This window comes from Acipenser ruthenus, chromosome 19 (assembly GCF_902713425.1).
Source record: "Acipenser ruthenus chromosome 19, fAciRut3.2 maternal haplotype, whole genome shotgun sequence".
NCBI classification, from domain to species: domain Eukaryota; kingdom Metazoa; phylum Chordata; class Actinopteri; order Acipenseriformes; family Acipenseridae; genus Acipenser; species Acipenser ruthenus.
This window is the reverse complement of record NC_081207.1, coordinates 30,465,540-30,478,262: the sequence shown is the minus strand read 5'-3', so window position 1 is coordinate 30,478,262 and position 12,723 is coordinate 30,465,540. Positions and strand designations below refer to the sequence as shown.

The window sequence follows — 12,723 nt, the reverse complement described above, 5'->3', positions numbered from 1 at the left end:
TGTGAGGGTCTGGAACCAACTCCCCAGTAATGTTGTTGAAGCTGACACCCTGGGATCCTTCAAGAAGCTGCTTGATGAGATTCTGGGATCAATAAGCTACTAACAACCAAACGAGCAAGATGGGCTGAATGGCCTCCTCTCATTTGTAAATGCAACACACAAAAAGAGACAGACAAGAACTGCAGATATATTCAAATATCTTTTAATTTTATTTTTTTGAAAACAATATCTATACATCAGTACTTACTTTTCCAATATCTTTCTGACAATGACATCAGGACTTATGTTTACCTTGTGCATAAGTCCTGTAAATAATATTTAACAAAATTAATGGAAAAAGGAAAGAAGTATCTTTAAAAAGAATAATCATAGTTTAATTATAATCCAGTTTTCAGGGTTCCATTTGGTGTAGGAACACATTTTACATTTGATAACAAACTTACTGTTTATTTCATTAAATAAATAACTCAATGTCTTGCTATTCACAGAATGTGGTTCTAAATATGGACAGCATCATTTTAATACAAACATCACAAACCAAAAAAAGAATACCAAACACCACCTTTTTTTTCTTCATTTAGAAAAAATAAAAAGATGCTTTCTGATCTTTGGAATTCTTATAACGTATCTGTGTATTCTAGACCTTAATGTAACCTGGCATTGTCAAGACGATTCTGCTTCGGCAGTTGTTTTTTTTTGTTTGTTTTTTTTTTTTACTGTTAATTAATGAATCACTCACCCGAACTTAAAGAATCAGCTGTATAATACTATTCAAGTTATAAACTGCTTGCATTAAAGCATTGACCATGTTGCTTTTATGCCCTCTAAGAAGAGCCAAGGAATGTAGTCTGATCGTTTAATGCCTTCTCTGTCCTACTTCCAGTGTAAAGTTTAACAGTTCGTCCAGCCAAAATAAGAAACCTGTTTTTGCTAGTTCTGTTTGAAGTTGAACTCCCTTATAAAAGACTTACTTTCAGATAAAAACGCTTGTCTTTTTGCTCCTGTTGACATTTTATTACGATCAAGGTATAAAAAACTAAACAAAGGACAGATGGATCCAGCATCCTTTGTCTTTCACTGCTGTTGTGTAATTCAATTCTGTGAATTCATCGATATAAATTACAAAAGCACTGACACACAAGGTTCACATTTCAACTAGAACAAAAAATCCATATATTTTTATTTAAAACAAGTCATGTATAAGGGAGTTCAACTTTAATTACCACCAAGAAAATATTTTTAACCAAGAAAGTTGTCTTGATAAATCATCAATGTATAGTGACAGACCCAACGGAGGGGCATTTTCTTATTTTTGTAAGTTAACATGATCTTGGCCGTTGTTCAGGTTAACTCACAGTTTATCTTTAGGTGCCATTACACAGCACAAGACACTAAAAGATTTGTCTGTTTACAATTTAAGTTCCCGTTTTTTCACTGTCATTGGCCAGTGACAAAGAGGAGGCCTGTGGCTGCCCTAGTGTCAGGAAACATGGGAGATCAGCGCGACTCTGGTCTTTATGTCTTGTCGACACAATGGGCAGGTCTCCAGGAGTAAGGCACACTCCATACACATACCACTGCAGGGAAAAATTAATAAATAAAACATTAAAATCTGGAATTAATCCATACAGATTTACAGGGTGTTCAATAAGTCATAAGCATAACTGTGAAAATTGTCTGTTTCTCTACTTCATTCTGGGTGCGAGATGCTTTTGAGCAAAGAGGAACGAATTCAATTCATTTTGATATGTGGTGCAGATAGTCAATGAGGTGTGGCCAACCAATTTAACAGATAACACCCTAATCAGTGTAATTCATGATATTTCCTATAATGCCTGACTTGCAGGACACCCATAATTAGAAAGCAGAATACTGCCGAAATATCTGAACCAATTAAACTCAGTACTTTTTTTTTTTTTTTAATCTGTGTATACAAGGGGTGAAATGCAAGGAACATCAGTGTTGGTTTCTCATTAAACTAAAAAATGAAGACAACAATCCCTTCAGGATTTCCTGCTACTTGAAAACAAACCTGATGACCTTTCCATATGGATAATTACTTTTGGGGGAGGGGGGGGGGGGAGATACCGCTTTTAAAATTATAATTTGACCATTTTTTAAAACAACTGAAAAGAATACTGTAACTGAGGCAGGAATTCAACCCACTGCCTTTGCTGTCCTAACATTCATGGTGAAGAAACATCAGATATTATTATTATTTGTTTATTTAGCAGACGCCTTTATCCAAGGCGACTTACTGACTTAAGATAGTCTTAAGAGATGAGTTACACCTAGTGCTTTACTGTACCCAAGACCATTTACAAAACTAGAACTGCTTAGCCACACTTAACCTGGAACTAAATTATAAATCAGCACATAAATAAACAATGATGGGAATCTGTAGCATACCTATGACCGCATGGCTTGAGTTCTGTGTCTGCCATCTTGTCACAGCACAGTGTACAGCAGTTGTCTCTAATGCTCACTTGTTTCAGCAGAGCCAATCGTCTGTGTCTTAAACGGGAAGAAAAAAAAAAAAAAAAAAAACACCATTCAACTTTAGATTTCATTAAAATGCAATCCTATCTTTCACTTGGAATATACATTTGAAACTTAAAACATAAAATGTCAGGTCAGTAAAAGCCTCAGTTTGTAATTAAATACTCGACTCAACCAAGCTGGCATCTACACTGTGCTAGGGGCATTAAAAATTCACATGTATAAAGTAGTAGAAACAAATATTATATACAGTTTCTGCAGTGGTGCACATTCCCCATACAGACTATGAAGACAAAGACTTGAAACTGGGATATGTGAACAATGATTCTGAAATAAAACTACAAGCAAATAATGCAAGTTGACAAATGTTTTGGCTAATGCTTTCATCAATGTTACAGAGAAGTTCTGTCAAGTGTTCTGAAGTTACAGATGCAGATGTTTTTACCTTGGCAGTATAATCTTTTCGTCAGATGCAAGAGAGGCATAGTCGTTGAAGGTGCTAAATTTAACAGGTGGTTGATATCTGAAGGGTTTTGCCCCGAAGTTGAACTCACACTGCTGGTAAGACATAAAACTTGCTGCAGCAAAAAAGCCAGATCTGTCAGGAGAAAAAACAAAGCAAATAATAAGGATGCTTTTTTTTTTTTTTATCTGTTGAATTGGTTGTAAAAACTGCAATACCTTTGGAAACTGAGGCACAACTGGACTACCAAACACTAATATGGTTTCCGAGAAAACTATTGATATAATCAAATAAACACATTAATACAGAGAAGACATCTGAACATTCATTTTTGCATAGATTAGTGTGCCAAAATGAATTTCCTTTTGGGGAAGTTGACTGGGCTTTACAAACAAATCTCCTTGTGTTCTATCAAAGCAATCAAAAGTAAGTGATCTGAAGTGCGTAGAAAAAGTGGTCATATTAATGTAGTTTATTAATGTAGAGTACTTACGTGGCAGATGAGAAGACTTGTTTCTCTGGGGGAAGCTGGTTTCCATTTAAATAAAAAACCATCTGCTTCTTACTTAAGTCTAATAGAAATCCTATCGTATCACCTAAGAGGAGTAAAGAGGTCAATATTAATGTCTAAACCTGGGAAAACTGCAATTCTTTCTCAATTTAATAGGGCCATATATTACATATTATATTTTATATATATATATATATATATATATATATATATATATATATATATATATATATATATATATATATGTTACCTTAAAAGCTCACGGTAACATTCTTACCTTCTTTCCAGCATGGGTGCGAATGTGGTTTACTTCTGGCATTGTACCAAATCAGCTGCCGGCAGCCATCATATGCGCAGGAGTACTCATCATCACCAATACCATAACCCTCCTGTGTACAAAATATGTTCACGTTACTGTTCAATACAGTATTTGGCCAGCATGTGGTGGCAAGCATTAAATAAATAATCAAAATTTCAAAATCAGGTATTAAGCAGCATCACTGTAAAGTAAAAGTGATGCAAGTCACAATAACTACTTTTTCCATCTAAGAAAAAGAATCACATAACTTACCGTAAAGCCTACTGCTTCATGCTTCAATTGCAAAATTTCCCTTTTGTGTTGAGCAATAAGAGCAGTTACTGAATGCCAAAATCAGTTCAATATGTTGTTTCATGACTATATGTGCATGCAGACTGGATGGCTCCCTCAGCCCCACCGACCCAGATGATGGTCCCTTCAAGGTTTACAGAGTACAGAGCTTGGACAGGATTGCCAATGCTTATGCATTCACTGCACTAACTAGAGAGGGCTTCTAAAGTACTTTTCATGGTATTTCACGGATAACCAGTGGTATCCCACTTTTAAACTTTTGCTTAGATGGCAGAGACCACAGCTATGCTCTCCAACCCTAGTTCCTGCCTGACCGTGGGAAGCAGAATGAAGGGGAGGAGATCTGCATAACCTCTGCAAAGGTTTGGCAGGAGAAGGGGGAATTAATATGAGAATGCCCAGGTACTAGATTTTTTTTTGGTTGTTTGTTCTAACAGTGGAAAATAAAATCCATATTAAAAAAAGCCCCAACAACACCACCACCACCACTTCAGGTCTATGCATACTGTTTTAGGCAATTAGTCGCAATGACGTGTACAGTGCGACTAGTAAGTATTATAGATACTTACATGATTAAGAAATTTACTGTCTTTGGTCGCCCAACCAATCTGCATTACACCTGAAGTAACAACGGTAACTTCATAGTACCAGACACCAGAATCCACACAGAACGTACACCGCACACTTTCAAATGAAGAGGCATCACAGCGGGCCTGGAGTAATAAAGGGAACAGAACAAACACAGTGCAAAACATCACTAACAAGCAAGTACCAAATACTGCATTCCATTACAAGCAACACATTTTTCATGTGTCACTATTAAATACTACACATTACGATTATGCAAGAAAAAGAAAAAAAGCTACATATATATATATATATATATATATTTTTATTTTAATGATTGTGTTTTTTTTCCCCCTTTAGAGAAATTGCACCAATCAGCACTGAAAATACCCCCACTACCCACGTTTAATAAATAAAAGACCCTACCTCCATCCCACTCGGTGAGATTTTGAGGTACTCGCTGACATCGTTGCTATTCAACATAGCGTTAATGTTGTTAAGGTTCACTTTCTCATACGTGAACTGACGTCCCTCTTTCAGAACTGACAAAACAAAAACAAAAAAACAGAACATAACGCAGCTGTAGAAAATGCGCAAGAACCACCAGAAGCTGCAACTCTCAGTGACGAGTGATTTCTCAATTCTTACGACACTGAAGAGCAAGCAATATTAGCTGAGGACAAGAAGACCTGGAATACACAAGAACTACATTTCATGAACAGAAAAAGGCTTTGTATTAATCATTACAATGTATCGCACCAAATGCTCTACCTACCTACCCACACACAGATACAGTTTTGGTACAGCATTTATAGTTTTGGTTATATATTTGTATTCATAAAATATTGGCAATACTAATTTATAAGGTAAAACAATGATTTTAACAAAGATTTTAATTATTTCTGCATAAAAGTGAACCCTCAATTAGAAACAACAGCTGTATAACATTTAAGCGCTACATTAAATGTAAAGGGTATAAGAATTTGGTAAAAAAATATACCGGGGATGGAAAGAAGACTCCTATTGCATAGCAGTTTCACCCATTCCTGATATTAAGAGCTTGATTAGCCACACTATATAGGTAACAAGTGTCATCTTAAACTCACAGTGAAACCAGTGATCAAACTGCTATGTAATGGGAATCTTATTTCCATCCCTGTATACTCAAAACTAGCCCCAGGGGTTATGAAGGATTGTAACTCTTGAATGGACAGTCAGCTTTTGAAATCTTACAGAGATTGTCTAAGCTCCACTGTGCACAGAATCCAACCTGTCGTTTCAGGGAGTCAGTGTGGTTTGCCCAGGTCTCCAATATCATTAGCCGGTTGCTGATAGACGACTCAGACACAGTCAACTTATTTTCACCTACAATTACAAAAGCAGCATTAAAATGGTAGCTGTTTTTCATATTAAGCTGTATTAACACAGTAAAAAAAGACTCCGGAATCTAGGAGGCACAAAGAAAACTGTGGTTAAGAGGAAAGAGAAAACAATTCTAAAATAAAGTTATGAAGTGGAGGATTCAAAAGCATTTTTTTTGGTTTCTGAAGGTTCCATAATTTTCTTTAAACTCAGTAATAATTCCCCATGCAGTTTCTTAATTATTTACGGGCCAAAAGGATCAAAGGAATAATTGGACTTACTTGTTTGTGCAAATTTTTCAAGTGCAATGAGGGCAAAAAGCATCACTGTCGGGTGTGACTCTGAACTCTGGAAGGGGGAAACAAGCATGTTAATCTCATTCACAATCCTTCCAACTATAAAAACAACAAATATGGGGGGCAGCATCGCAGAAAAGTTACAATATTCACTCGTAATCAGGAGCTTAAATAGAAACTCTCCTGAAACTCTCCTGAAATGCACACATGTAAGGTTTTTTGTATTTCATGATTAAAACCCTACTGAAATCTAATATATCATATGTATCCTACACTGTGGTAAACTGGAGATAATTTTAAGTTTCAACAGCTATCTAAAACATGTTTCAGTACTCACCAAGCTTTCCAATAAATACTCCAAAGTCCCGGGGCTTAGAAGACCTATGCTAGCAGGACCTATAACAAAATTACAGAGTTTGAATTAGTCAAAAAATGGGTATGCACAGCAGGCAGATTTTAAAACAGTGTTTTATATATGGTCTTAGCACCTACAGTGGGGTCATATTTTTTATTTTAATGTATACGTTTAAATAATTTTTCATTAATTGTACAGCAGCTTTATATAATTCAGAAGTGTGATACTTTACGGCGAGCGTCTGCATTTTTAGTATCAGTTTTCTAATGAGCCATCCAGGCACACTTTGCTTTCAGGCCCATACCGGCTAGTTTTTCCGCCAAGCATCCCAGAACTGCCGTAGTGTTGCGATGTTTGGCAGGACTTGAAGCGTCCTGACACGCCACAGCTCCACTCAGATTAAGCATTTCAGAAAGCTTCTGTAATGCATCCTAAAAAAACAAACATGTTACAAACTATAAAATAAAAGCAGTCAGGCTTGACACAGTTACCCAATCCCAAACAACACACTGAAAAGTACCAAAGCTCAGTTACAGCATTAACTTTGCCATGTTCATCTAACCAAAATGTGTCATGCTTTTTGTGAAAACATACACATACCATATACAATCAATCATCTGTTGAATCTGCATTTGTTACTTAAATGGTTAACTACATAATTTTAATGCTGTTATAAATCAAGCTGTGAATGCTGAAACAAGACCCCAACACAGAATGCTTGTGTTGGAATTGACTACCTCTGCTTGCTTTGCTTAAAAGTCCTGTTTACTGGCACAACTTACTTTGGTTGGCAGTGGGCATTCGTCAAGCAGTAGAGTTATAACAGCTGGTCCCAGTGGATCTTCTAATGGAATCACCCTGATCAAAGACTGGACAACTTCCAGCCAGCCCTCGTCTGTGAACAAGAAAGCGGAGGGAATGTGAGAGTGGGAACACTCCAGCTGGACCCAGTTCAAAACTTGGGAAAAAATGTTTCAGCAGCGGCCCTTCAGGAACTGGTATGTAAACGGATACGGGGTCAGCATTAAGATCCATCACAAATTCAGCAAACATCTTCTCAGGGCTCAGCTGCATTAAAAACACACCCAGACGTCTGGAACAAGGGGCTGCAAACTGATATTTATCTCCCTTGAGGTTAGTGCTGTGCAAAAGAGAGAACTGAGGGTGTGGTTATGTGTTGCTGAAATCCTGAACTGTCTTAACACGCTGCAGTAGATAAAAACACTTTTTGAGCATTTATTTAATGGTAGAACCACTTGTTTTTAGGTGGTTCATGGTTGCGGTGGTCTGAGACTCCCTGTACACTAGTCTGCAAGTAACAAACCCACACATCTCTCCTCTAGAACCAGTGAGTCTGCAGATTGAAGATGACAACTGCCTCACGGGCCTCAGACTGAACCAATCAAGATCTTCTGCTGCCACAATGATAAGAAATTCACAATGATCAATTCTAGCTGTTTGTCTTAATGTTGCATGTGGTGACAGTTCAAACCTATTGTAGGGACTCAATGACTCACTACTGAAGCTGGAGACAGGGCTCCTCTGGTTCTATGAAAGATGCTATATATTTAAGTATTTTAAGTCATTTTTTCAATCCATTGTAAGTATTATGGGGTTCAACTTTAGATACTCTGCTATAGTACTTTTCCTAACAGTCAGGAATTCAGGCAGCCAACCAGTCCTGTATCTGCTCTGCTTCAAGCCCTAACCAGTACTTTAAAGACATGGTGTTTTTTAAAGACAAAACTTAGAAGAGTGCAAACCAAGGTTTTAAAATCAATTTTCTTACTTCTTATTAGCATTAGCAATATTACAACTGGTAGCTCTTTTTTCTGTTTGAGATGTTCCAGTTCTCTGCTTATATTTCATACTTTAAATTGGGATATATTTCAAAAGGAAAACTCTACAGCTGAAAATGAGATCGTAAACCCACTCCACGGGTTTTCTTTAATGTTAGCAACACACTCTCTCCCCAGACTGCGATAAGCCTCTTCCATATCTTTCCTCTGTCAGAAATACCCCCCCCCCTCAAAAAAAAATAAAGCAAACCTCCAGCAAATACTTAAACAAAAGACCAGTGGCAGAATTTCTAATGCACTTACATGTGAACTTAAATGTGACTTCTTTTGAATTCAAGTGAAGTGACCCATTCAATTTATAATACTGATGCTGAACACATCATACTATATATAGTAACAAAGGCATGAACACCACAATTACCCAGTTGAGTAAATGAAAAAAACTGAATATCAGCTTAACCACACTGAAGTAAACAACAACTAGGCTTGCACACACTTCTCGGTACACAGCCTGTCAGTGCAGCATTAGCACAGTTAAAACTTCATCTTGCAGCTAATTCAAGCACATCACAGATTACCTCATTTGAGAGCATCTCTGAAATATGCCCAGACACTCCCTTTACTTTCCACACAATGACAGAGAATTGGCTGTGTTACTAACATAGGCAGTTCTCTCAGTCCTGCTGGGCTCAGTCTGCACTCTCAGTCTGGGTATACGGATATGTACATGAAAGCATTAACATCACGTATTTGGACCGTATGCTGTTGAACTAAAATGACAGACAATCAGCTGGTTTCAGACACCGATTAGCTCTATTCTTGAACTACCTGCATTAAGTTAACATTGAGTAGTGTAAGGTTATTGCTCATTGGGGTCTGTGAAGAACCAGAAAACACGTGTTATTTTTTGGGTAAAAAACATTAACATTCAAGAATAAACTACTGTTAGTTACCTGTTTCGGCCATTTCATGTAAAGTGATCATGGAATATGGTGGCTCCTGGTCACTAAAACAAAGAAAGAAAACTGTGTAAGTTTAACAGAAACAAATTTTCATATTCTTACTAACAACTCAGAACTGGCTAAAGCAGTACATGACCATCATCATTGTTTGTTAACGAGGTCTGAAAGCAGAAAACAAACACAGTGATGATTATTAATGCAGATAAACATTTGGACACCACTGGTATTCCTTGACTCCCTAATTGGGGCAGAACCATTCATCACTCTTGAACATCTATCAGTAAATACAGCTCCTGCACCCCAGGACTGGAGTTTCCTACCCCCCACCCAAACAGCAGAAGATCTAAGTCCTGCAGCCATTCTTTATTGAAGTCGGTGTGAGTCGGTTTGCAAGTTTAAGTGCAGCAGCAGTATTCAGACCACTTGGTAACAACAAGTGATCATCCACAACAGGTTTAAAATGATTGTGTGTGCCTGAATCCATTCTGGAGGCAGCCGGTCAGCATTTTCAGACAGATTGTCTATCTACACCAGGCTGTACTCTGTATTACTTACTTATCAACTAGTGTCCTGATGACAGCCAGTGTATCCAGCACCAGCCCGTCCACATTTTGTTTCTTTCTCCTGGGTTCATGTGGTCCTCGGCCACGCCTGGGTGGTCTAACAGGGTCCCGCGGCCGGCTTCGCACCTCTGGCTCTGTGGCAGTGTTCTCCACTTGCCGGAGCTGGTTGGGGGGAGCTGTGCCGTCCTCGGCTTCACTGTCCTCTCGGCAAATGCAGTTGTTTCCCATGGTCCCGGCAGCAGAGGTTTCCCAAAACCTTAGAAAGTGCAGCTCTAGAGTCAACAGCAAACCTCGCGCAAGGCTCCTACTTGCATAGAACACAATCCAAGTGGCTATGATCATTTAGAAGGTTTAAGAAACCATCTCTTGGCAATCCGGAACTGTACGACGATCATCGTGGCATAATCCTTAAGCAGCAGCAGCAGCAGCAGGAGGAGGGGAGGGTACCGTGCAACCAGAGATGCAGAATCAAGCATCATCAGCCAAACTCTTCATCAGCAGCTAGCTTCTCAAATTCTTTCACCTAATATACAAGAGAGACAGTTTTTAGTTTTGGTTTGCAGTTGAATACAGACACGGACACCTTTGTAGATGTCTCAAGGGTTCCATCATACTGGTCAAAAGGTGCAAATAGTTTATTGCAAAATTAGGCTTGTAAATAATAAGCTTTGTAGTAGTGTAAAATGTAATCAGTATAATAGAATCTGGGAAAACAAGGTGATTAAGGCGATTCAGTCTAATAATAACAAAACTACTTTCCTACTGTTAATCACGTAAGTTAACTATAAATCATGTTTGCACTTCCTCGCAATTTTTTATTTTATGTCTGCTGTTTGCAGTTTCGTTTACAGCCTGCTGTATATCAATCCTATGCGCAGGAATATCTTTCGTTTTCAGCTTTTCAATCCCCCGTCGTAAAGCGAATAGCAGTACCACTACTGTCTGTATCGGCTGATATGCAGAAACTACGGTAACTAAAACAGAGTTTCAAAGTCTTACCGTCTCGTTTTTATTTTAAAATGTATACATCTGGATCGGTAACAATGTAGTTTCTACACTGAAACAAAACAATACACACGGCTTAGTAAACTGGGACAGCTGAGAGCAACAAAGCTTACAACAGTCGTGTAAAATATAGATATATTATTATTATTATCATAAAATAAAAACGACCCACTAATCTTGAAAAAAAGACACAATATGAGCAGCTAACGGACCGACGTTTACACCCACACTTACCCGGCGAAGAGCTCAGATCCCCAGCAATCGCTGCGCACTCCGGCCCAGGGATGGATTTTAAAAACAGGCCTCCACAGCGAGTCTCCTCGACGTAGACTCCCAGAATGTGTCAGTCGTATCCTGACACGACAGCGGCAACGTTTAAGCAATGTGCCAGTCGTCTCGTTGTTTTTAACCTTGCTTTGTGGTATGTCTGTATACTACATACGTCCTATTTCCGAAAAGCTAAAGCAAGGCTCTCGCAACTCGGTTTCGGAAGAGATGGTGGTGGAGAACTGAACAGCGATGACGTCACTTTCGGAACTGCTCATCATCTCGCCCTCGCTCCCCGCTGAGCCTCCTCCTAGCAACACCAACAGGGATCTTCGAACACATTTTGGAAAAACAAACCCCCCTTCAGTCCTTAACTGGATCGGCTATATCAGGTGAAGGGGAATGCAATGTGCATATTAAACACGGTCTACTGTTATGAATGATGGTGTCAATTAGGAAAGGTCAGTACTGTAATATCTGACACTGCTGTCAATAGAAGATTTCAGGGATAAACACACACTAGATTATTTGTGTAGTGTATTAGTGTGGTATATGTTTGGGGTGTGAGTGCCGTCTGTCTGCAGCTGGGATTGGGTGGGAGTATATAGTTAGTTGGGGATTGGGGGAGCTAGTATGCTAATTAGGGGTAATCTTAGTTGTCCAATAACCGAGCCCAGTTGGGCTATATTAGGGCAAATAGCGCGGCTGTTCGTGTTCATTTTTTTCGGGGTTTATAAAAGAGCGATAAACTGTGCTTTTAAGCGCCTTTCAAGCTTCATTTTCTTTGGTCTGGCTGATTATTTCTCTGCTGCCGCTGAACCACCCTCCCGCTTAGAAATCACAGCTTGCACAGCGCAGGACAATGAGGGACCAGCGATAACGTCGATCCTACAGTTCAAAAACACTCCATATCTCCAAAGCTGCTTAGATAAAATAAACCACTTGGTGCACAATCATTAGATTATCAGAAAAGTGTATTCTGATACATATATATATATACACACACAGTGTATCATCCTTTGCTATTTGCCTGTTCAATTTCATGATGAGCTTCATGTGCTGCTAGATCTGTGCTGCAGGGGAGGGTAACCATTATTCACACTTGATCTAGAAGAGGGCTTCCCAATCCTGGTCCTGGGGAGCAGCGGAAAGGAATATCCACTAGAAACTGTCCTCGGCATCAGATGATGCTAGGGCATTTGCCAAGCTCGGCACCTCTCTGACATCAACCCACCCTGACCCTAACCCTAACCCTAACCTTTAAGAATCATCTGATGCCCTTAAGACAGTTTTTAGTGGATATTCCTTTGTGCTGCTCCTGGGGACTCCATGTGTCTTCTGGTTTTCATTCCAACTGAGCTCTCAATTACTTAACTAAACCTTTATTTGAACTAATCATTTGCTTAATTTGACATTAGTACTTGTTTTCAGCTTCAAGTTAGCTATAACATTTTATAAGTAACT

General features: G+C 38.7%; 1 protein-coding gene across 1 annotated transcript; it reads right to left on the bottom strand.

Annotated features, from left to right (window-relative positions):
- Window positions 1-186: 186 nt before the first annotated feature.
- Window positions 187-11,807, bottom strand: LOC117424110 (RING finger and SPRY domain-containing protein 1-like). Its single transcript, XM_034040202.3, has 15 exons — window positions 11,227-11,807; window positions 9,980-10,510; window positions 9,416-9,468; window positions 7,446-7,558; window positions 6,968-7,094; window positions 6,646-6,704; window positions 6,294-6,360; window positions 5,884-6,015; window positions 5,077-5,192; window positions 4,653-4,796; window positions 3,751-3,862; window positions 3,456-3,558; window positions 2,945-3,097; window positions 2,410-2,514; window positions 187-1,577 (listed from the first exon to the last, which is right to left on the bottom strand). Exons 2-15 carry the CDS (start codon window positions 10,327-10,329, stop codon window positions 1,481-1,483), a joined length of 1,731 nt encoding a protein of 576 aa, XP_033896093.3. The 5' UTR covers window positions 10,330-10,510; window positions 11,227-11,807; the 3' UTR covers window positions 187-1,480.
- Between the last annotated feature and the right edge of the window lie 916 nt (window positions 11,808-12,723).

Excerpts from the sequence above, each read along its gene's own strand:
- LOC117424110 (XM_034040202.3), bottom strand. The coding sequence starts at position 10,329 with ATGATCATAGCCACTTGGATTGTGTTCTATGCAAGTAGGAGCCTTGCG. Across the intron at positions 7,095-7,445 it reads AATGCCCACTGCCAACCAAA|GATGCATTACAGAAGCTTTC; the intron begins GTAAGTTGTGCC and ends TTGTTTTTTTAG. Across the intron at positions 2,515-2,944 it reads GAAAAGATTATACTGCCAAG|ACACAGACGATTGGCTCTGC; the intron begins GTAAAAACATCT and ends TTCCCGTTTAAG.